At 40.1% G+C, this 25,417-nt stretch overlaps 2 protein-coding genes across 11 annotated transcripts in view; one reads left to right on the top strand and one right to left on the bottom strand.

Moving 5' to 3' along the window:
• The window catches only part of DOCK7 (dedicator of cytokinesis 7), a 108,192-nt gene that overhangs the window by 44,856 nt on the left and 37,919 nt on the right, over positions 1-25,417 (bottom strand). For all 10 annotated transcript variants that reach the window (XM_053392198.1, XM_053392200.1, XM_053392204.1 and 7 more), the window contains exons 12-17: positions 24,449-24,591; positions 20,914-21,007; positions 20,290-20,452; positions 3,422-3,539; positions 2,372-2,442; positions 373-511 (exon numbers count right to left, since the gene is read on the bottom strand). In XM_053392198.1, the coding sequence (XP_053248173.1) occupies positions 373-511; positions 2,372-2,442; positions 3,422-3,539; positions 20,290-20,452; positions 20,914-21,007; positions 24,449-24,591 (728 nt within the window). The remainder of the gene's footprint in view (positions 1-372; positions 512-2,371; positions 2,443-3,421; positions 3,540-20,289; positions 20,453-20,913; positions 21,008-24,448; positions 24,592-25,417) is intronic.
• ANGPTL3 (angiopoietin like 3) lies at positions 5,672-16,120 on the top strand. The gene is made up of 7 exons (XM_053392222.1): positions 5,672-6,264; positions 8,926-9,036; positions 9,652-9,763; positions 10,419-10,532; positions 11,091-11,186; positions 14,106-14,378; positions 15,886-16,120. The coding sequence occupies exons 1-7, from the start codon at positions 5,776-5,778 to the stop codon at positions 16,068-16,070; spliced, it is 1,380 nt and encodes a 459-aa protein (XP_053248197.1). The 5' UTR covers positions 5,672-5,775; the 3' UTR covers positions 16,071-16,120.

The raw sequence follows: 25,417 nt of genomic DNA, 5'->3' as shown, positions 1-25,417 counted from the left end.
AAACTAAAGTGGGAACACAAAGGTTCATTTTTATAGAACGAAACTCAGAATAAACCCAAATTGTATTATTTGCAGTCCACAATAATATATCTTTCTGTCCACTGCCAGCTTGCCTCTGTTCTTGTTCCCAATTCTGAGTACCACAGTGGGTGGTCACTTTCAACCTTGTCACATGATGCTGAGCTCTCAGTGACATCAAAGAGTCAGAAATTACTAGAATACAGAAATAACCTGAACCAAACAAAATAATAAAAAAATTCTGTGGCTCTCCTCCTCCCTTCCTGCTCCTAGATGAAAAATGAAAGGAGTGGGGAGTAAAAGGGAGAGAGAGGATTTGTGGGATAAATGGTTTGTTTCTCTGTGTGCTTTTACCGTGTATCCAACAGGCGTCTCCAGAGGAGTATTTTGTTTTTGTTGGCAACTGACATGATAAAAAGTGAAAAGCAGGTGATGGTGGTCAGTTAAAGTAGCAGGGAGTTTAATCTTGATTTCTTCATGAAAATCAGGAGATCTGTTTTGAGATAAAAAAATTCATCTGTAAGTATAAAGCTTTTGAAGCCTAGAATACACCCATGCTTAACTGCCTGCTGCTCTTCTGCATTTAAATAGAATCTTCTGATGTGAGAAGCATAAAGAAAAAAAGAAGAATTTATAATTCCCGCTTAGTTCCCTAATTCCAGAAAACCAAATTCTGTAAGACCTTCAGGTGAATTTAGCATTTCTAAGATAAGATGCAAATTTGCATGATCAAATCTTGGTTTAATGATACAGGGATGCTATTCTTTAAATATTTAATGGCCTGTTTGTTCTCTCTTAGCAAGTTACAGATAGGGAGACAAGCCTGAGAAACGGTAAACCACCACGGTACTTTACAGTAAGATAAATGTACTCATGACTCAGCGAAGATCAGAAGTGCTTTGAGCACCTTCAAAACATATCACAGCACTCTGGAAAATTCCTTGCCCTGCTCCCCAACAGCATCAGCTACGAGCTCAAGGAAGAGAGCTGACCTGGTATGTGATGAACACCACTTTGGAGACAGTGTAAATGTTCAGAAATGCAGTGCAAAATAGATGAACCCAAACTCTTATTGGAGCCGAGCCAGTCTCACATTGTGCAGATGAGCACCTTTGAAGCCCTCCCCTGCTCCCAGTGGGGAGGGACAGGGTCCTGGGAGCCTCCAATTTTTGCTGGCTGCTCAAGCCCTGGCTACCTAAACCAGCCAAAATTTATTGACCCTTTTTCTAAGTGTTTTGCTAGAATACTTGGCATGCCACCAGGATCAAGCTGCATGTGATTTAAAAGTCAAAAGAATGACAAATCCCTGAAAAAGCCAAATTACATATAAATGAGATTTGGACACTTTAAACCTTAATAGGATTTGGGCACTTTGGCCTCAGTCCTAAACCACTTTTACCCTTCATTGGGCTCCATCCAATATATTCCACTATTAATAGCTTGAAGAGGAAGACAAAAATTCTGGACATAATTACAAGAAAAAAATATTCCTCACAAACTAAATAAACTTTAAACCCAAATAAACTGAGTATTGGGTCAAGTTCCATTTATGACTGGAATGTCTACCAATTGCAGGATTTAATTTTTAGATGTACTGAATATCTGATTCAATAAATAAACAAACAAGCAAGCTCAGTGCCTTTTGCAAGACAGACCATATTGCAAGGTTATCTGTTGCCAGGACTTTTTGAATTTGGCATTCCAAAGCGTAAATTTCAATGTCAGATTCTTCATCCAAAATATATTGTGCATGATAGTACAATACTCATATTTTAAAAGTTATATATATATATATATATATATATATATATATATATATATATATACACACACACACACACACACACACACACACACCATCCTAATGGGTAGCTTTTCTGTATTTAGACATAGCATATCCTTACAAACAACACAGCGAAAGCAATAGTGTCATGGTGGTGGTTGGTTTCATGAAACGGAGAGCACCTGAGAAAAAAAATCCTACATAAAGGCTGATGCAGTGTTCATGTACTTGACATGCCATGCTCCCCATAGGATTCTTAAAGAAGTCTAAATGCCATGCTTTGCATCAAATGCCAATCAAAGGATCAATACACATAGTGATAAAACCATTATCAAAAAATGGCATCTCCATATGGTACGGGTCGACTATATGTATGTATCCCACATTACATTGTCCACGGACCAAGAGGACTGCAGAATCATCAAGGCCTTTGTCACTGTTTTGCTTTATACTTATAATCAAAAGCACCGTGTACCTAGCTACTGGTACACTGTTATAACCACTACTGTCTTGCTTCCAATTTTAATTGCATTATGCACATACTGTCATGTGACGTCTTTTGCATTTTACCTGTTATGATACACAACAGCTGTATATGCTTCTTTTGAAAATTCAGCACAGCTGGATTTTCCAAATATTACCTGCAAAAGGAAATAAAACAAGACAATTTAACATTGCTTTTGTGTTCTAGAAGTTAGGCTAAGAGCCAAGAGCCTTTACCAACATCAGTGAAATGTCGGTCAATTTTGCGAAGGCAAAATGAACACCAGAACCTCTACTGGTAAAATTACATTTTATATAATTATGATGCACATCAGTTTAAACAATGATTACAAATGGAAATCGGGCAGGAGGTGATTTGGCTGGAATGCTGGTTGCTACAATTTCATGAGAGAGGCGATTCCATTTCTCTGCTGCACATTAAACAATGTTGGTTGTATGAGCATCGTAGAAAAGAAATGGCAAGAACTACATAAGCACAAGCCCAAATGCACCATGAAGTTTGAAAGGTTAGATTAGGCTTGCGTAGGGGCTCATGATTGTGGCTATCCATAAAGGAGTTTTCTCAGCAATGGCCACTCAATTGTGAGACTGTCCAGTTGAGGGTCCTTTACAATGTATAAAGGACTTTTGAAGACAGCTCTTTCTTCACCAGCTGTTAGTGGGTAACATTGTCTTGAGGATTTTGTGCTGTGCGTCCTTGGATTTTAATGCTGCTTTTCTCATTTGAAATGCATGGAGCATATGTTTCTCCAATTCTTATATTTTATTTGTATATTCTAATGTGTGTAAAACAATCTTAGATGCTGTGGAAGCCACTTTGTAGAGAAGACTTCTAAAAAAGTGGGGTATAAATTTATTCAATTAGTAAATAAATTAGAGGAAACAACATGTCATAAAATAACATGTCATAAATATTTAAATTTAATATAAACTGTGCTATATTTCTGTTGGGCTTGCAGAAAGGATAGGAAGCAACACTGAGTCCAAAGCAGACTACTCAGGCTAGATCCACAGAACACCACATGTAGCACACATCCAACACATGAAAAACAATTGAGGCACCAAAGTCAAAAGCAAACACACACACACACACACACACACACACACACACCATACCGGCATTGCGTTACTTGGATCCTCTCCAAACATAAATTGGACTTTTACAGTGATGTTCCGAGCAGATCCTTGACGGTTGGCAAAGTTAAGGCTTTGAGGATAGACATACAGAAGGTTTCTGTAAAAAAATAAATGAATATTACATAATGAATACTGCATCATACAATAATGAAGATATACCAAAGTGTCTTGGGCATCAGTTATAAACTATTGGAGCAATGTAGCAGTGTGTTGTGTGAGGCCAACGATGCACATTACTGCATCTTTTCTGCCTGCTTTCTTACACTTCTGAAACATAAAAAATGCAAAGAGAAATCATGTAAGAGAAGTAGCCTGCAAACAGCAAAGGAAAACGAGAGTCAGAATGCATTATTTCTCAATATATCTTTGCCCATTTTGACATGACACATCTACGTTTTACCATTTGGCTTTTCACAAACTCCCAAACACAAAACATCACTGGGTCACTTGCTACAGATCCTCCACCAATGGTTTGGCATATACTATATTCAAGGCATAGGCAAACTTTGCCCTCCAGATGTTTCGGGACTACAACTTCCATCATCCCTAGCTAACAGGACCAGTGGTCAGGGATGTCCCAAAACATCTGGAGGGCAGAGTTTGCCTACGCTTGCCATATTCCATATTCCACTGAGCCACAACTTCCCTGACTCACCATGACACTCCATTCTCAATGGGTTGCTTCCAATGGCTCATATTCTCCAAACAGACAGAATCTCCTCTGTCAGAGGAAAGAACCTTCTGTTGTCAGTAGCAGACATACCTTCGAATCAAACCCAATAGATTTTGCATTTTTCTTGTGCTACACAGAATGGTGGACTACAGAGCCACATTATCTTTCTGCATTCCATACACTGCAGCAAGCTGAAGTGTTTCAAAGGAAGACCTTCATGCTGAATTAAGCGCCGGAATTTCATCCCCATTGGTCATCTGGCTTAATCAATGTTCTCTTTATTATTTCTGCAGGCAGCTGCTGAAATACTTCTTTTTCCTCCTTTTTTGTGGCTCTCCTAAATTACCTCATTCTGGCATGAATACATTTGCTCCTCAACGTGCTTTTTCAAATAAAAATGGATATGAAAATTTACTTTAAAATGTTCTTTTCTCATAAAACTTTCATTAAGTGTTATTAGTAGCTTAAGAGAGGGATTTAAATGTATTTGCGAAGCCAAGCTGTGTGATCCCTATATTAAGAACAGTGTTCTTCTGGGGACTCATATTGGTACTGGCCATTAAAAAAAAAAGGACTTATGCCCTTTGCACTCTTCTTTGGTGATATTTTCTCTTAAGTACAGGTGAGGAACCTTTCTATCCAAAGCGAAACTGTTTTGGTTAGAAGGTTAAAAGTTTCTCCTTCTGTTCAACATGCATCTATTTGCTTTAAAAAGCTCAGCAAACAGAATCCTGGCCCGGGGTTGACAGTGTTGCAAGAGGAAAAGAAATGAAGAGTTAAAACCCCACAACTTGTATCCAATAGGACAAATGCCATCATACTTTCTCGTGACGATCCTGTAAGTGATCTTCTTTCTCCCTTCCAGGCTATGTCTCTTTCCTTGTCTTTGCAGTGAATTATCTCTTTAAAACCCTACACTCTTCATATAGCATTCTGCCAGTGCATGGTATATTTTGTCATAGGTATGACCTTCTTATAGTGTACTCCTACACATGAACTTTTCAGAGTCTTATAAATCCCTTACAGCTTTATATCCCCTTTGGGGTTCAATGGTGTCCTAAAGTATGGAGGAAATCATTTCTGTTTGAATAACATGGTGGCCCCCTTCCTAATTTGCATATACTCTCCCTTTTCAGCCTTTATTATGATCCACACGGATGCCAACCACCAAGAAGGAATGATGGGCCAAGCAAGGAGAGATCAGTAGTTCCAGGCTCCCCAGGCAGCCAGGGCAAAACAAGGCTATGCATCGTTGAAGGAGATCAAAGTGGAGGTACAGTACTCCTATAGCTGAGGCCAAAACATACAAGTTGTCTCAGCAACTGGTCAAATTTTATAGGAGGGCTAGGTAGTCACTGACTAGAAGCCTCACCACTTAAGTACTGCCTCCAGCTGATCTCTCCTCACAGCTGATCAAAAAAAAAGTCCCTGTCATAAATGGCTAGTCAGGTTGGTTTGTCTGTTTCGATGTCCAAAAAGCCTAACAAGGACACAGGTTATACTCATTTAAGTTTAATGATCAACTACCTCAACTTGACTTTTCAGGTCTGAGCAGCACATATTTATAGGCAAACTAAGTTGCAAGGACTATCACATAGAAAGGCTAACAGCAGCTTGGAAAAGCTTTTCATTTCCAAAGGCTATCATAAGCAGAAAGAAAATGAAAATAATACTAGTATTACTCTTCGTAATTTCTCTAGTTGCTGCAACTGGACTAGATGGAGATGAGTTTTCCTTTGTACCAGAATCTCCTGAGCCAAGGTTTGCTATGTTACATGATGTGCAATTACTAGCCAACGGGCTGCTCCAGCTTGGGCGTGGCCTTAAAGACTTTGCCGTCAAGACCAAAGGCCAGATGGATGACATCTTTCAGAAACTTCACCTTTTTGACCAATCTTTTAATGAGATCTCGAAACAAGCCAATGAGATAAAAGAAGACGAGGAACAGCTAAAAAACACTACTTCCATGTTGCAAGTCAATAATGAAGAGATAAGGAACATCTCTGTGGAGCTGAATTCCAAGATAGAAATACTTTCACGGGAGAAGATTCAACTTCAGGATAAAGTAGGGAAGCTGGAAGAAAAAATAACCAAACTGTTTCAGACCCAGATTGAAAATCAGGAGCCTGACGAAATTGCATCACTTAAAGTAAGTAGCAGGTATGGAATAGATTTAATATTGCCAAAGTTACCTGAAATGGTTTCCAGGCTACTGATGGAATCCAAAGCTCCAAAGTCAATTATGACCTTGTTGCACTAATATCAGTGATGTAAAATATACTTTATCTAGCAGCTGTTTCATACAGTTTCACTTTGTTTCCAGTGATAAGTAAAATTAAGATGCTAAAACGTTTTAAAAAATTAAGATGCTAAATTAGATCACTCTTTGGGGAAGGAATAGCCAAAACTTCCTTTGCAAATCAGGTCAATTTGTGTTCAGGTACAAATTGTACAGTACAGTATAGGAAAATGTTCTGATGCCTTAAGAGCAGTACTCTCCAGATGTTGCTAGACATCACCTTGACTACTGGCTATGCTTGCTGGGGCTGATGGCAGTTAGGAGACCAACAATATCTGCAGGCACCATGTTGGATACCCCTGCTATGATGATAATCATTTTATTATTTATACCCCGCCCATCTGGCTGGGCTTTACAGTGAAAACATTTTCCAGTGCAAACTACCCTTGTTTATGCACAGGAATGTTTTCTACTTCAAACATTTCCAGGAAAGCCACATCACTGCATTCTGAGGAATGAAATGAACGTAGTTATCAAGAAAGTAACAACTGGTTCTTTACTGTAAATTTGTTCCTAATTTAATCCACGGAATATCTAGAGAACTAAACAATGGCTCATATATGCTCTGTGCTTTACCAAAAAGCAACCACAACGAGATGAATTATTTTAACAAAAGCCAGGGATGGTCACTGTTCTAAACATGTAAGCCATATGCTTTTGCACCTAGAAATTTTTTTCTGGACAGTCCATAAAGGAGGATAATCAGAGTACCCTGGGTGGCTGGAACCGCTTCCCTTTCATAACATAAGACTATGACATAGGAAAGGCTCATTTATTTTTAAATATTTGTACTTTTCACAGCTTGTCCTTACAAAATTTAAAACAGACTGCTGCTTTAAAAATAATAATTCCACAATCAACACAACAAGTAACTCAGCTGCAACTGATAATGTATCAACAAGTGCCAAAAGCAACATCAGCAAAGCGGCAAAAGATCATGAAATAATTTAAGCAAAAAGCCTAGAAAAATGAAATGGTGTTCAGCTGCTGCCCAAACAATAAAAGCACATGCACAAAGCATACATTTTTGGGGCAGAATGTCTCCAAGATATGGCAAAACTACTAAGAGCAGATGGAGCAGGGCCTCTCTGATGACAGTTCACTGAGCAACTTTGCACAAGATGGTCAGGTTTGTAGGAGTTGTTGTTGCTGAAGTAGAAGGAAGTGGCTTATGAATTCAGCCAGCCAGCCAGGGGAAAGGAAATAGAAGACAATCAGGACTCAAAGGGTAGGAATGAATTAAGAGTTTCTCTATGATGGCCAGCAGTGGTGTACACACCAGTACAAGAAGGGTGCATCAGGTGCATTTGTACTGGGATTCTCAAAGTCTGAATTCCTTAACCTTCCCTTTGGATAGCAAAGGTCCTTTCCAGCAAAATGACTGTTTTTTTAGGGGGTGAGATGGGGTGGGATGCCAAAACAGATAATAAAAGCAAGTCCCAGTCACCAGACAGCAGCTTTGCTTCAGTTCCAAGAAACCAGCTCTTAATCCATTGCTTTTTTAGGGCAGAGTACAGGATCCATAGATTATGAAGCAAAACAGGGTTGTTGCATGATTTGACTATACAAAACCATCCCTCCAAATAAGATTGAGGATATACCTTCTGTTTAGCCTGGTAAGACAACAGCCTTTGGTGAAATTGGCTTGCACTGAGAGGTGCCCTTCTTCTAGCAGAAAGCCTCCTGCAAGGACCCTAAATCCAAAGAAGCTCTTCTATCAGCAATATTTTACACAAAATCTCTTTTTGTAGCCTACTAGAGCACATATGGGACGTGGGTGATACTGTGGTCTAAACCACAGAGCCTAGGGCTTGCCGAGCAAAAGGTGGGTGGTTCAAATCCCCACGACGGGGTGAGCTCCCATTGCTCGGTCCCAGCTCCTGCCCACCTAGCAGTTCGAAAGCACATCAAGTGCAAGTAGATAAATGGGTACTGCTCCAGCAGGAAGGTAAACGGTGTTTCCGTGTCCTGCTCTGGTTCACCAGAAGCGGCTTAGTCATGCTGGCCATATGACCCAGAAGCTGTCTGCGAACAAATGCCGGCTCCCTCGGCCTATAGAGCGAGATGAGCGTGCAACCCCAGAGTTGTCTGCGATGGGCCTAACGGTCAGGGGTACCTTTAACTTTAGAGCACATATACTGCAAATACAAATCAGGGGTGGAAAACCTGCCACCCTTCAGATGTTAGTGAACTTACTCACCAACCGCTTTGAGGGTTTTTGTACAATAAAGCAGTATATACATTTTATGAAATAAACTCCAACATCCCTCAGCCACAGCCAGCATGGCTGATGCAAGTTGTAGTCCACCAAAATCTGGAAGGCCACAAATTCTCTATGCCTGGCCTGGATCCTCTGTACTCTGCATATTTCTCATGCTGTAAAACACTGACTCCACACTGAAATACATCAGCCAGAGCTTGATCAAGAGTTCATGGACCTGCACTATTAAATTTTATCCTTCTGCTTCATGGTCCTTTGAAACCAAGCCACTGTTTATGCTCTCCCTGCAGAACTTCGTCGAGCAGCAGGACAACCACCTCAGATCCCTTCTCAAAAGAGTTCAAGCGCAGCATGTTCAAATTGGCAAACAACAAGAACAAATAGAAGACCTGGAAGAGAAGGTAACATTGCTGCTTTACCAATGTCCTCCTCCAAATGAGAGCAGTCTTTTCAGGGATATTAGGTGATTTTTGAGACAGCTGGGAACTGAGAAAGAGGTAAAGGGTGCAGAAATTGGGAGAAATAAAGAACTAATGGAAACAGTACAAACTACTGAATAAATAGCAAAGTGGACAGGGAATAACTCACCTTACATGATGATTTAATAATTTCAATACATTTCCATCATGCTCTAAGATAATTTGTGGACACTATCTGTCTTCCCTGTGTATTCCCAATGTAGCTCCAGGATTGGAATGGAAAAATAACATTTCCTTGTTGTATTTCAACTAGAAAAATTCCAAAAACACCTCCTTCAGCTAACGATCTTTACCACTCTTGTGGTAAAAGAAATTGGGCACGCCCCACACGACTGTAGAAAGGTACTGGGGAGGGGGAATGCTTCATTCTCAGGAATTCTCTTGTAAAGATAAGAGGTCTCTACCATCAGTAAACCACTTCTCCCCATTTTGTTATCTCAATATACCTGAGCTCCAAAATATCAGTAGATGAATGATGAACTTTATTAACAAAAAAAAGACTAATAATAATAATAATAATAATTCTCTGCCCCCCAGCTAAGCAGCCCTGGTTTTCAAGACAACACACAGACTTTATTCCCCTCGAGAGAAGAAAATGAAACAAGGCAAACTAAACTTAATACAACAGCTAACGTTCAAGATTACAAAGGTAACTGCCCCTGTGGAAGAAGGAGGAAACAAGTAATCCTTGTGTACACTGTCATCTGTGAACACTGTTCTAGTATACATTTTTCTATGGGTATACATCTTTGAATGCCACACTGTTAAATTCTCTTTATTACTGTTGTTGGAAAAACAAGTGTGGCCTTCCACAACATGTTGCAGTGTATCCTCCCTCCGAAAAAGGAAAGCTCCTATTCAAGCTTCCAGTCATCCATTTCCTGCAAGTAGGACATTCTACTCTTTCTCCTCCCCACTCAATTATTTTTTCAACTGTCGCTGTTCATTCTGTGGTTAACGAACATGCTCATTTGGCTGCTTTGATGGCATTTGTCCATTTAGGTTTGTTTTATTTTTAAAAGCTTATTTCTGCAAGCCACAAGTTTTCCCCAAGCATGCCAATACTTCCTTCTTGTTTCTCAGCAGCCATTTTGTTTACCATTTTGTCAGCGCTCACCAACTGGATGGGATAATGTGACATATTAAAAATAATAACAATCAAAGGAATGATTCACAGCATTCTTTAATACAATATCATCACCCAAGTCCCTGCCACAATACTGAGTGCATTTCAGTGTGCCTTAAACTCACCCCGAACAACTTTAGTCATGCATTTGTAACTTTTAAAATCTTGTTGTTCTTAGGAAATGCTACTGATTGCATGTGGATATACAGCAGAGGTGAAAGATCTAGTGGCATTTATTCTATTAAGCCCAGAGGATCTGAGGCTTTTAATGTCTACTGTGAAATCAAAGCAGGTAAGTTCAGCTACACCAGGGACCATCTAATTCTCCTGCTAAAAATCATTATGGACTTCATTTTCTGCCCTGAATGATGTTAAGTGTTCCATTAGTGAAACATAGGAAGTTACCTTATATTGAATCAGACTATTGGCCCATCTAGCTCAGTATCAGTTTAACTATAGTTGGTCAATAGTTAACCAGGATTACCAAATAAAAAAATGGTGCAGTCAGTAGGATCAATTATTTATGTTCCAACTGGGTCAGATGAGGATGCCACGACTAAACAATCATCACAACTAAACCTCTTCCAGCAGTGGACAAATGGCATGGACAACTTTCACACCCATGCATGAAAATTCCCATGGGAGTAAATTCAATGAATACTTTACAAATATTGTGTGTGCGTGCATGCGCACACCTGTTTTTTTCCTATATTTAACTGCATTAAAAAGCATTCATGGAGGGCACAATATGAACTGGGCCTATGTTTGCTGCAGTCCAAAACTGGGGGGGGGGGGCGGCGGCAATAAAGCAGGTAGTATTTATAGTTTATTTATCTTTTTTCATACACAGAAAGTGCATGGACAGTTATTCAAAACAGATCTGATGGATCACTAGATTTCAACCAAACCTGGGAGAACTATATGAATGGATTCGGCAACCTGGATGGTAAATACATTCTCTTACATTTCCCTAAATAAGTATTTTTATGTGCTAAAATAGTAGTTGACTGTGGTTTATGCAAACATCAACACATTAAAGTAAGTGAAAAATACCTATTGGGAGAATAAGGGATGATTCACATTTGCTATTTTGGGCGTGTTTTAAACAGGTTAGCTTTCTTCACCCCCATTGTTTTGGTATGAATTGGTGCACAGTGAAGGAGAAGGAGGCACTTTTTAGGTGTCTAAAATACTGTATTAAAGTACTAAAGATCTGTAAACATAGCAATGCAGACAAAAAGATATTTCTATATCTCAAGGTTTTTTGAGGAAAATATTGGACCAAATGAGGCCAGAAAATACTCAATAACCCTTACAGCATATTAGAATTAAACTTCATAATATACAGTAAAAAAGTTGCCATGTAGTGACTGATACAACAGGCAGTTTTCATGCATATCACACAATGAATAGCACTGGGTCAACATAAAGCTCAATGGGTTTCCGCTGAAACAAAATCCTGGTTTCCAAACTTAACCAGCCAATCATCCCATCAGAGGACCAGGCAGAAAGAAACCACCCTTATTTGCACTGGTTAATCATCCACTTGGGACACCAAGGTGCAGGCTAACAGACACATCATCCAGCACACTTTGCTAAAGGTATGTTCCAAGCTGCTTCTACAGAGGTGCTAAAGGAGGGCAAGAATTGAAGTGGCAACCCTGTTTGGCCACCAGGACAGGGAGCAACATATATTAGCAATTATCCTGAAATCACATAGTGAAGTCCTGAAATATTTTGGACCATAAGTAGCTTAATTGGCTTCATTATCATTACTTGCAAAACCATAATTTCAAGACTGCAAAGTCAATTTTATACACCTGGAGCCTAATCTGGTGCACTAGTGGAAGCCAGTGAAAGAACTCATGGTGCAATGGGCCTCCTCCTCCTCAATCTCCTGGGGGGGGGGCAGGAGAAGTCCCAGAACAGTGTGCAAGCAGAGGAGAGGGGAGATTCTGCCTGGAATGCAGATACGTTTGCGCTTACAGAACAGTTGTAATAGCATGGTCTTCAATTCCACCCCTAGCATCTAGGGATGTCTCAAAACATCTATTCTTCTATTACTTACATGAAGTTGAATAATACAGAGTCAAATCACTGGCCCATCCAGCAATGGCTCCCCAAGATCTCAGGCAAAGAGCCATTTCCTACTATTGCCATCCAAGATCCTTGTAACTAAAAACTCCTGAGGACTGAACTCAGGATGTTAGAGATGCTAAGGAAATGCTGTTATCAGTAAATTATGGGGTTTTCTAGCTGTTATTTGATATGTAAAGCAGACATGTCTAACATCAAAGACTCTCTTCTTAAACCAGAGTGCTATTGGATTCCGACCAAATGTTACTGGATTCCAACTCCCATCAGTCCCACACATCATCCAGCAACATCTGGAGGATCAGGGGTTTCCCACCCCTGCCCTAAAATTCATTACATAGAAAATATTTCCACAAAATGTGGCCCACCATGAGCTTGATGGTTTGCAGTTCACTTGAACTCATGGACAGTTTGTTCCAAAGAGAGGTAGGGGAAATCCAAATAAATTTAGCATGTGCGACACTGCAAAAATGTCTGAACGATCACAAGGTCTTCTTAAGGAAAAACTGCACATGTAGATTAGCTCAAAAAGTTGTTAAGTGCCATCTCCCCATTTCCTCCCAGCTGGGACCTGTGTTATATAATTTGCATTGAAGACACAAACAATCTCTGTGCAATTTCATTTCCTCCTAATAGCTACAAATTGTTTTGGCATTCCCATAGCTTGTTACGGGTATTTTCAGTCCTTCTTATATTAATTGGAAACTATGGTAGCTCCATTTATGACATGAGATTGGATTGTCTATGGTGTATGAAAGTCCCCACAACAATATTGTTCTCAATATGATATTTTGCATTTTTTGTTTTTACAATAATGGTCTTCATTAAAAAATACTGCCCCCTATATAAAGTTCAAGCACCTGGTTCACATGACACAGGAAGCCAAGCTGTGGTTCAAGAGTGAATCTTCCTTTTAGAAAAAAGAGTTCATAAGGTGAAGTTTTCAATACTTTTGAAATCAGAGCTTTAAGAAACGCTGACTTGGGGAGAAAGTTGATAATACTTTCCCACAGCAGCAAAATCAAAGTTGAAACTGAAATTTCATCATTACATTGTATAAAGTTTGCCTGGTGGTGAAATCTGAAACATAAATGCAAAATCACATGTTTGTTTTAAAAAGGTACATTTTATCTTTTCCGCTATTTCTTGCTCAAATGTCCTCTCATTTACCTTTGCCAACTTGGAATGACTCCATTGGCCCAACTTTAGTGAAAAAATGCCTTAATGTAGTTATTCTGGAAAAAAGGTAGAAAAAAATACAACTATTTTTTTAAAGTAGAATCCAATGTGCACTTACTTCTAAGAAAACATGCTTAGTTTTGCACTCCATGTAATTCACTTAGAATGTTCAATTTAAATGTGCTGTGGTAAATGACACTACCTAAATGCCTATTAAGAGTGCATTCCTTTCTCATGGCTGACACTCCATTTCCACCGCAATTAAATTTTATATATGCCACTCGCTTCACTTATCAGAGAGATTCATTCACACACTTTTGTTAAGTATGCCTTGCATTATCCCTGGCCGACTCTGGCAAGCTGCAAAGTTCCATTCCGTTCATATTTAGTTTTAGTTTCCTGTTTTAATTGATCATTAGTGCATAATCTAAAAGTTGTAAACAAAAAAGAGATATCTCCAAGAGAGATTATCTGAAAAGTTCAAGGGTTCCCAAGACTCAGGTTGTCTGCTTAATTAACCGAATTAGTAACTTGCTTATGTCTTGCCATCAGCCTACCCTAATAGTTCGGTCTGTGCAACTTGTATTTTCAGGAGAATTTTGGCTGGGCCTACAAAAGATCTATTCCATTGTAAACCAAGGTGACCACATCCTGCGTATTGAGCTGGAAGACTCAAGAGCTAACCAACGTTATATTGAATACACATTCACAATGGGAGGTTCAGAAACAGACTACACTGCTCTTCTCTCCAGGATTACTGGGAATATCCCTAATGTTCTGCCTGAACAGAAAGAAGTGAAGTTCTCTACAAAAGATCACAACAGCAACACTGAAAGAAAAGTCAACTGTCCAGAAAACAATTCAGGTAGTCTTTTTTGTACAAGCTGCTGCTTTAGTTTTTCTCATAAATCGGGGGGGAAATACATTGTGGAAGATATAGCTGAAACTTTGTCTACAAAACTTATATATTCCCTGTTCTGAAAAATGCAGCATTAGGAACCAGATCCAAATTCTGAAGAACAACTGGGTATGTTGGGTGAGGGACTGCACATCTGAGTGATCAATCATGTTTAGAAACAAACTTATCTGCACTCAGAAAGCTAGCATGTCATAGACACTATAACTTTTTTGCCCAATATGGTATTTTATAAATGTCTATTTAATATGGAGGAGTATCCAGTTGTGTAATTTTCCACATGCATTCTGTACTATCTTGGAAGGCTACATCTCATCAATCTCTGAACATGTGAATCACCCTCTAGAGCAAGGATGGATAAGCTGTGGCCCTCCAGATGTTGGTGTAACTCCCATCCTCTCTAATGGCCATGCTGGGTGGGGCTGCTGGGTGTTGGAGACCAACAGCATCTGCAGTGGCACAGGTTACCCCAACCTTGCTCTAGAGTTTCTCTCCCATATATTTCTAGTCCCTAACTGAACATCAGGCAGAACTTTAGGAAACAGAAATAGAACTAAAAAGTGAAGTGATCTGGCAAAGATCTAAAAAGAGAGCGCGTAGCACACAGGAATAACAAACTGATGACATGATTTCCTGTAGAGCACCTCTAAGTAAATCCCCAAGAAGTGCTGGTATTCTATGCACTTTCTCCATAAACCGGGCAAAAATGTTATTCTGAAATACCCTTTTTCTGCCCCCTCCAATGTGGAAAATTCAAATTTGCAGCATGAATCAGTAAGTTATTTTAATTCATTTGCAGTTCAATCCTATTTATTTTACTTCCTCTAATAAATGTAGATAACTATGAAACTGTATAAAGTTCACTTCTGAGCATCAGTTTTACAGAGAATATAAGTGTTTGAGATAGATAGGAGTGCTGTGGGAGGTTTTAAATCTGACACTGGGTAATTAAGTTAAAATAGAATGACTTCTTTTTTAAAAAAGGGAGGTGGGGGCAGAGGCCATTGTATGCAGAAGATACCAGGTTCAATCCCTGGCATCTCCAGGTAGAGCTGAGAATATCTCCTACTGAAACGCTGGAGAGGCAATGCCAATGTAGACAACTCAGCATAGGGCAGCTTCCTATGTTCCTAGAGAGAGGGGTGGTGGACACTGAGGATTTGTGACCCAATCTGGAGGATGGTACAACAAGCTTCATAGAGGTACAGTTCTTCCAAGTTCCCTTCCTCCCGATAAGCAACTCCTCATACCAGGCAGCTAGCTACTGTTGATGCTACCAAGGATTTTGAGAAGTGACATCAAACACGGCATGAGAAGAAATGTGAGAAATCCTCCTCCACACATGGAAGCCCCTTCTGGTGCCTAAAGGGGGTCTATGAACCACACCCTTAGTCCATATGATTGTACTACAGTGTTGTCGCTATCAATTAAATGGTGCTTATAATTTCATCTTCAGGTGGTTGGTGGCATACGGCATGTGAAGAAACAAACTTGAATGGAAAATATATCAAATCAAGTTCAAGAGGAAAACTGGAAAGGAAAAAGAGAGTGCTCTATTGGAAGCCTCAGAAAGGAAGGCCCTATTTTATCAAATCAACCAAACTGATGATACATTCTACAGATTTTGAAAATTTTGACTGAGCATCACCATTTGGAGTCTACCTAATAAAGCACATTATACCTTTGTCAGAGCCAAGTGAAGGCACTTTTCAGTACTCAGGCGAAAGAATTCTATTGTACCTTAATGATATATTTTGTTTCTGTGGCCACCATATACAAAAACACAGTATGGTCAAACGATGGGCTGAGTAATGGAAACGGACAAATGCAGCCAGTTTTTTAGGATTGTTGCTGGTTCTAGAAACCCACGGCTAGCAAGCTTTCCTTAGCTTTCCTAAGGATAGCTATATCTGAAGACGTTTACCATACCAATGGGAAGGAAGAAGGGAAGGGAAAAGCTTGCCCCAGGTAGGGCTTGAGCTTCCCTACCTTCGCTCCTTTCTCTCAGCAGCAGAACTTGTACTACAAGGGAGTCAGGAGAAGCCAACATTGCAGGGAAGAAGCATGGCAAGGAGAAATCTTGGGGCAGAAAGGAAATATGATGCACAGGACAGCACCTCACCAGCCCACCTGGTTTTCGTAGCCTGGCCCAGCCTGTATCACCATAGAAGAGAATTCAGCCACTTCATTTTGATGGCAGAAAATAAGCTACTGCTTTCAGGAAACATTTAGGGGATCATAACCTACTACCATGGATCTCAATGTCACCATAGGCATGGGGGAAGGCTTTGCCCTTTAGAGGAAAATGTCACTGTTCTCTGTTCAAATCAGCAGCTTTCATGGATCTCTATGGAATGAAATAAACAGGGTGCAATGTAGTTCACAGCTTAGGGAGAGCAAGACCTGTCTCTCTGAATGAAGGCTGAAGTCATCTGTATGAGGGAGAACAGACATGCTTTTTACTACACAACACCTGTGACCTGCTATAGCTGGTACACACCTCTACCTATATAAGAGATTCCACTGAACTGGATGGCACAAAATAAATCGGCTCCATTCTGGATTTCATTCAAGTGAAGTGTAAAATTCAATTCTTGCCTAGTAGCTGCCCCCCACCCCCGTGACAGAGAAAAGTGCACTGCCTTAGCTTCTCCTCTATAGAAGAATGTCTGCCATTCGCCCCTCCAGAATTTAGGACACCACTATGGTGATCATAGCCTCCCACAATTCCTTGCACTAGCCTCTGCTGAGAGAAGGGAAAGGAAATGACGCCACTTGCACATCAAGCTAAGCCATGTGGACAAGAATCAATGAGCTCGAGCGAAGTATTAGGGTTGTGTTCTCCCCTTTCCTCCTACCATGTAGTTGGGAGGACTTCTGTCAAGTTTGATTTCTCTTTTACATGTTACACTTAATGCATGGCATGCAGCTGTGTCTGTTTCTTCTTTTGAAATCTAGTATTTAACCCCTTGAATTTCATTGCTGAAAACACAATAAAGTATTTCTCACAGCTGCTGTGGAGTACCTCCAATGAAGTGTCATATTGCAAATTCATATTAGATCTGCTGCAGGCCTCAAAGCTTTGAAAATCTTTACGCTCATCTTCTGCTTGGCTCAATGACATTTGCTGAATAAACAAATCTGATATCATTTACATTAGCAAACTCATAACCCATTTCTAATAATAAGGAATTTTTCACTTTTTAGTAATGTAAAATAAGGATCCACATCCATCACTTTTAGAAATAGATTTCCCTCTTCAGCGGCCCACCACCTCTCCAAGAAAAAGCAAAGTATCTTTCATCCCAGTTATACAACAAGGCACTGTGTAAAGATTACATGACTGTATTATACATATATTATTTGGTAGCACTGTGTCCTTGGGAAGACTTTTACCTGCCTTGATTTATTGCACACTCCCTGATGGTTGGCTGACCACAATTATTATCCCTCTGCCCTAATCCCTAAAAATATACTTAGTTGAAAAGAGACATGGAATTGCCTTCCAAATTCTCTTCCTGATTTGGCATTGAAGTTAATTAAATTTCTCCTTGAGAAACAAGAAATTTGGCTTGTTCCCAGAAGAACAGTCAGGTTTTAGAGAAAGCTGTTTCTGCAATAAAAGAATTTTCAGTTATTCATATGTGATGGCTAAATACAGTTTTCAGAAATGTAACTCTTTCCATCCTTCATCTATTGAATAAAATTAAGACTTTCCACATAAAACCAAATTTGGGAGAAATCACTTTTCAGCTCAGTTAAGCTGTTGAGGGTTGTTGCTTTTTTGTTTTGTTTTTTGGCCTAGAGTTTTGTGCTGCAGTAAATCAGATTGGGAGCACCTCTTCGATTCCAACTTCCAATATTGTTAGACTCCCAATTTCCATTGGGCCAGTCAGGATGACCAATGGTCAGGAATAATGTTATGTATTTATATTGGTTCTTATATTGTAAACCACCCTGTGATCTTTGGATATCATCCCAATGTAAAGAGACAATTTAGATGGTGTAACTTCACAGTGCCTAACAAACTGAAGTTCAGTCTTGATTTTTATAGCATCAATAACCAAAATGGATGGTGGCATGCCATGAAACCATGTGCTTTACCCTGCTTTTATGATATACCTCCATCCAGGTATTCTTGCAAATTCTCACAAAAAAATGGTCAGACCAGACCAGACCATGGAGACATATCCTATGTGCCAGTGACTAAATGTGCAAGTGGTTAAATGTGAATCAGGCCTCAGTTTTCTTGTTACAAGCAGTTCCCCAAATGAAAAAAGCTGCTTCAGACTACACTAGCACTAGATTAGCTAAACAGAAGACAGAAGGACTTCCATGGAAGGAGTCAGATGATTGCGGAGTGTATCGATTCTGAAAGTTTGGTGGGGAGCAACTGTGAAACGAAAGAAGGGCTCTTCAAGGTGGAATCAGATACTTGTCTAGAGAGCTAATATATTGGGAAGGAAATGTCCATATTACACAGCATTATAGATACTACTTGAAGGAAAGAGATCAATGTCCATATTTTCATATAAACTATCAAGTGGAATACAGTAGTCTTATGCCAAACAATCCAACATCTATTCCACCACTGCAAGGGTGGACACCTGAAAGGGACTCTCAGGATCTATTTATGGACTCTTCTATAATGCAATCCTAAGCACATTTATATGGCAGCTAAGGTATGTATTCAAAGGAGCATTAAGTAACCTCCCATGAGTGTAAGTAATTCCACTTGTGCAACGGGACTGTCCTCCTCTCCCCCCCCCCGCATGCCCCCTAAAACTGTTCTGGGGATTTCTCCAACCCTCTGGGGAGAGTGGTGACACACATGGGGGGGAGAAGGAGAGACAAGCGTAAATCCTTATGCTGGTGAGACAATTACTTAGCCCTGCACTAGTTATAAGCCTGTGTCCTTATGGATTCAACAGGGCTTATTTCCAGATAAGAGCATAAGATTGTAGCCACAGGCAGATAAATTAGGAATCTGAATGAATTGTTAAAATATAAAATTCTAAACAGCAATTATGAGAACATGACAGATAAAATTTAGAATTAAACAAAGCAAAGATGAATACAACACTAGGAGAACATTCCTAGTAATAGGAATTGAAAGACTTAGGGCATCTACATTTATTTCATTTTTTGCCGGATTGTATGAACAACAGGGGGACGCGGGTGGCGCTGTGGGTAAAACCTCAGCGCCTAGGACTTGCCGATCATATGGTCGGTGGTTCGAATCCCTGCGGCGGGGTGAGCTCCCGTCATTCGGTCCCAGCTCCTGCCCACCTAGCAGTTCGAGAGCACTCTCAAGTGCAAGTAGATAAATAGGTACCGCTTTATAGCAGGAAGGTAAACGGCGTTTCCGTGTGCTGCGCTGGCGCAGGCTCGCCAGAGCAGCTTCGTCACGCTGGCCACGTGACCCGGAAGTGTCTTCGGACAGCGCTGGCTCCCGGCCTCTTAAGCGAGATGGGCGCACAACCCCAGAGTCGGACACAACTGGCCCGTACGGGCAGGGGTACCTCTACCTTTACCTTATGAACAACAGGATAACAACCAACTAGTATATCTCATGTAATCCTCTGAATATGCACTAAACTAAGAACTGGTGACTCTAATCAGCTTCCAGAAATATGAAAACAAAATCCAGAGCATACAGGCTATTGTGGATTTACTAAATGAGAAATTAAAAAGCTTCCTCTGAAGACTCTTTGTTCTCTGAGCAATTACCTGATTACTGAAAGTGTGATTATCCTGAACAGACTCATCAATCTCTGTGATCTGCCTCAATCACTGCATCTGGGTGAAAGAGAGTACCATGCACTGTGTGAACTAATTAAAATCTAAATTCCACTCTTACCTGTATGTTGTATTTGGAATATAAACATCCCTTGCAGGAAACTCCAGGATCTCTCTTGTTGGTCGTACTCTGCTATCAGGGTAAAGTTTGACTTGCAGCAACTCTGGCGTTAGACAGTAATGTGGGTTTTCTGGGGCTGGAGAAATGTCTATCTTCAATTGAGCTATGAAGAAAAATTAGCAGTATAACCAATCTGGTAAGCAACCATTTGCCTGGCTGCCCATGATGAGTAACAATCATAACCAGGTGGTGAATCAGGAAAACTTTACAAAATATGGTCGTTTTTTCCTTTTAGCCACCAAGTTCTAATGTTGCTTTGCATAGGTAGGCAGGCATCATGATATAGTGACAGTGTTGGGATAATATAGTGTTATCATTTGTGTGTGTAGTGTTAACATAACAATGTTGCTGCTTAATCACTTAAAAAATATGCAACTTCTAGTTACTAAGTAGAGCTACTGCTTTGGAAAACAAGAAAATAATGTTACAGGACCCACATACAGCACTGTTACTGAAAAACAAAATACTTAAGCAGATACAGAAACAAAATTGAAGCCATTCAAGGTGTCAGTGGCTACTAAACTAAAAAAGGCCTCAGCCTTCTCAGAAAGATCACCAAAATACCTGTGATAGGCCTCAACCTCCGTAGAACAGAAGATGGCCTTCTCATATCCGCAAGAAACTTATACAGGTCTTCATCACTCAGGCGGTCACCTTCCTATTGTTAATTAAAAATAAAAGCATGCAGTAACTTTCAACTGTGTTCTTAGGTAGAAAAAACCTTTCCTTTTGCATTCTTTATTGCCTTTCATTATATTCCAAGGTTTCAAAAGAACTATCTTTATAATCAAATAACCACTAAAGTGTTATGTTTGTGATGAATTGTTTAAATAGCTCTTCTCTGTTTTAAATTATAACATATTCATAGCTAGATGAGACTCGCTTTTTAATTGCAATCAGGAGTAATTACAGTAAGCCTCCAATATATTAAAAAAAGGCCATAATGATTTCAGGATGGAGGAAACCACTAATGCTCATTTTATTCTCATTTTATAAGTTAAACAAGGCATATAGCTCTGACTTCTCTGTTCAACTGATCAGAGCAACTTCCTTTGACTTAGTAGTTATACTCCTATCTGTCCAGGAAGAGCATCAGAACCAGAGCCTACAAATGCACTGCAGAGTCTCTAGCAGCAAAACTAAACTGCAGTATTTCTTCCTTTACATTGCAATCGTCAGACCACATTACAGAAAGATTTCACTGGGTGTTCATTGAGGCTGCACTGGAGTAAGTGGCCTTAAAAGCTGCAGTATGCTATCCATCTTGATTGAAGGTAAGAACACCAACAGTTTTGCTATTACACCATTACTGGCCCCAACACACATACCATCTCGGGACTATTTAATTGCTCATCGTCTAACATTGTATATGCCATCAAATGCCAACAGTGTCCTTCAGCTCTCTATATTGGACAAACAGGCCAAACCTTACGCCAAAGAATAAACGGACATAAATCGGACATCAAGAATCACAAGACAGAGAAACCAGTAGGAGAACACTTCAATCTCCCAGGACATTCTATACAAGATCTCAAAGTAGCTGTTTTACTACAAAGGAATTTCAGAAATAGACTGGAAAGAGAAGCTGCTGAATTGCAACTCATTACCAAACTTAAAACCATGGAGAGACCTGGTCTGAACAAAGACATTGGATTCTTATCTCATTATACATGACAAAGCCATTTTTCAGCTTCTCACCCCTTGCTTTTTCCTGTAAGACCTATTGCAGGCTCATCACAGCTATCTGCCAATCACCCATTCCCACCACCCTTCTGAGTAACACCCCTCCCCACCTTCTCACTATATAGAAGGATCTGGCAACTTCTGTTTCAGTGTATCTGAAGAAGTGTGCATGCACACGAAAGCTCATACCAAGAACTAACTTAGTTGGTCTTTAAGGTGCTACTGGAAGGGAAACATTTTTTTAGTTTTGCTACAGGTGTTTCGTACCCCCTTTGCATGTGAATCATAGGGAAAGGGCCACAGCTCTCTGCTTTGCATGCAGTAGGTCCCAGTTTCAAGCCCCAGTATCTCCAGGTAAGCCTGGTAATGCCCTTTGGAGAACAGCTGCCAGCCAGTGTAGACCATATGGAGGTAGATGGACCACTAGTATGAAGGCAGCTTCCTATGTGTTCCACACGTAGAAAGGATTTATGCTACTAAAGTCCACCTCAAGGTTGTGCAGCTTCCCCGGGCCCCATCCTATGTTAATTGTTGATGTCTGTAGGCAACAGCTTACATGGGTAGACCTCTATGCAAGCTGTGGCCATGCGCAACTGGGCTTCCCTTGCAGACATCCACACCTAACACATGAATGTTATGGTAGGGCCAAGGACCAAGACGAACTCATGGCTGGGCCGTGGAGCCCTTTCTATGCATGAAATCTGTTTTCTAGAGACCAGTGCATCCAATCTGCATCCAATCTGTTTTATAGAGACCGGCGCAAAGTGGCAAACTTAAGTGATAATAATGAAGGGCTGCGGTTCCTAGGTTGCTGGGCAGAAATATCTACTCTACCCTTCTCATCAGAAATGAGCTTGTGTCACACTGCCCTGAACCACTGCCGCTTATGCTAGTCAAGTTGCTAATTAGTTTGCTATTTGCTAGTAACGGGAAAATTGCCCACAGTGTGAACAATTTCATTCCCTGCAACCTATTAGACAGTGCACATTATTAAAGCGGATTTCCAGTATAATGCACTCTTTAGGGATGGTGGGAATTAGAATATAATGCTGAGAATATAGAATTTAGGTCAAATGTAGTTACTTCAGCAGCTAGCGAGAGTGCTAGTTAAGTAAAAGAAGAAAAATAAAAACCTTGGTTGATATATACTTTATTTAACAGTTGCCAACATAACCTTGGTTTTAAAATACGGTAATCTCAGTTAATATAGAAACAGTTTTGAAAACTGCACCTGAACTTTCAACTAGAAACACACACAAATATTCTAGATTTATCTTTCTTAATCCTAGCATGCTGCTTATGGGAATCCTGACCTGACCCAGAATCTCCAAGTCCTTGTTTTATAAATCTCTTAATCTGCCTCCTTGCAAAACCCAAGGTGTAGTGGGAGTATTAATCTGGGCTTTTTTCAGATCAGTAGACCAAGGTGCTGACCACCTTTGCTGGTATTGACATAAAGAAGCACCAATTTCGCATAATCTATGCAGAGCCTATCTAAATTGTCCTGAATTTTTGCGAAGTGAGCTGGTATATCTTCTTCCGATACCCTTTGCTTGTTGTCCATAACATGTGGTTTGAATTTACCTATAAATGTAATTTACCTGTAACATGTGGTTCGAATTTATCTGTAACACTGGTTGCACCAGTGTTAGAAACTGAGATATGAAAGCTAGGAACTAAACAGCACTTTAAACCTAGGTTATGGGTACAACAACAGGATGTCTAGGTACTTTTTTATAACAAGAATACAAAGCTGAAAATGAATGAACTGCAGCTAAAATATTGTGTTCATTTTTCACATGGTCTAGTCCTTCCCCTGCTCACTCCCCTAATGTTCTTAAGAGGGTTTCTTCTTCAGTCTTCAAAGAGTAGCTAGAAGTGGGAAGGCAGAAAAAGGTCCTCCTTTCCTTCCATTCTGCAGTTTAAATCTGAAATATTAGACACAGTACTGCACCCAGAGATCAGAAACTGCTTGCGCTAATGAAATTCCCTGTCGAAAAATGCACCTAGAACAATGGGAGTTTCAAGCACTGCTTTGCACAAGCCCAAGAAGCCGACTAAGGGATTCACTGACCCTGGTCATAAGCTTCTCTTATTTATTTTGTATTTTTAGCTTGCCCATTCTGAAAGCTCAGTGTTACTAAACGTATTGCTTTAAAATAGCTGAGTTGTAATACAATGCGAGATGCAATAAAATTGCAATTTAAAAGCATACTGCATCTAGCATAGAGCATTACAACTTCTACAACCAGGAGAAAAATAATTAAATGGTATTCCATGACCATCACCAATTTTCAAGTGGTTCACAAAGGGAAAAGTTTGGGAACCACTGGCCTAGGGCTAAAAACTCCCGTGCCAATCCCTAAAGTGTGAAGACAGGGATGTAATGTTACCATGAGAATGAATCATGTAATACCTGTTTAAAGAAGTTTGTCACCGTGAGGGTAGCTGGTCTAAAGTTAGTCAGGTTGCAGGCCTCATCCCCACTCGTTGTCCTTTCCAAGGAACGCCTGCCGACAATGCTAGAATTCCTCCTCTCTGACCACGACCCTTTGCGTTCTTTAAGAAAGAAAGCAGGAAAAAACCAGAGCCAAAATAAAGTCAAATAACTACATTTGTTTTAGGAGCCAGCATGTGAAGAGAATGGCAGTTGCTTGAAATCATGAGAAAAGAAAGACGGAATGGGTGGTTAATGCTAAGACAATCGCACTCCTGAGGCATTAGGAAACAATGAAGCACAGCTGAATACCTCTGCTCCTCTCACATCAACCATACCCCAGTGCCTTGTGCCTATTATGAAAGTCTTTATCATGTGGAGAATTATGTTTTTCTCCTACTGCAAAAAATGATGAAGTTGGCAGTTTTGGGAGGGTGGAGGGGATGAGGAAGATGCTGAACAGTGGTTTCAGATGAGCTGAGAGGCTCACAACGATTAATCCACTCCTTTGGAAAATGCTCATCAGCCTGAAACACTCTCTTAGACTTAGTTCTAGAGAGCATAACAGATGGTTTACGAGGAAAATCCTTGAAAGATAAACCTATTTGTTATTACAGGCTTGTCCTTTTTCCTTTCACCCCATTACCGAGGCTTGGGCAAGGGAAAAAATAGGCAAAGCAAGCTGATAAACACATATTGTGCACCAGGCCCAAAAGCAAACCCTGAGGCGTTAAAAAAACAGCAACAACAAAATAACTATTTTGTTGGATCAGAGTAGTGATCCATTGAAAATGTGGCGTCCTTTCTCCAAGGACGGAGTGAAATTCAAGGTGCCACAAAGATGGGGCAAAATAGGGGAGGCTAATGGCAATCCAGGAAAAGCTTTTACTGAAGAAGCTTTAAACAAAACTTTAAAAGAGATAGCAAGAAAGCATGATGGATAAATAA

Source organism: Podarcis raffonei, chromosome 6 (genome assembly GCF_027172205.1).
Source record: "Podarcis raffonei isolate rPodRaf1 chromosome 6, rPodRaf1.pri, whole genome shotgun sequence".
In the NCBI taxonomy this organism is placed as follows: Eukaryota; Metazoa; Chordata; class Lepidosauria; order Squamata; family Lacertidae; genus Podarcis; species Podarcis raffonei.
The sequence above is the reverse complement of the archived record's forward strand: the minus strand, read 5'-3'. Positions and strand labels throughout refer to the sequence as shown.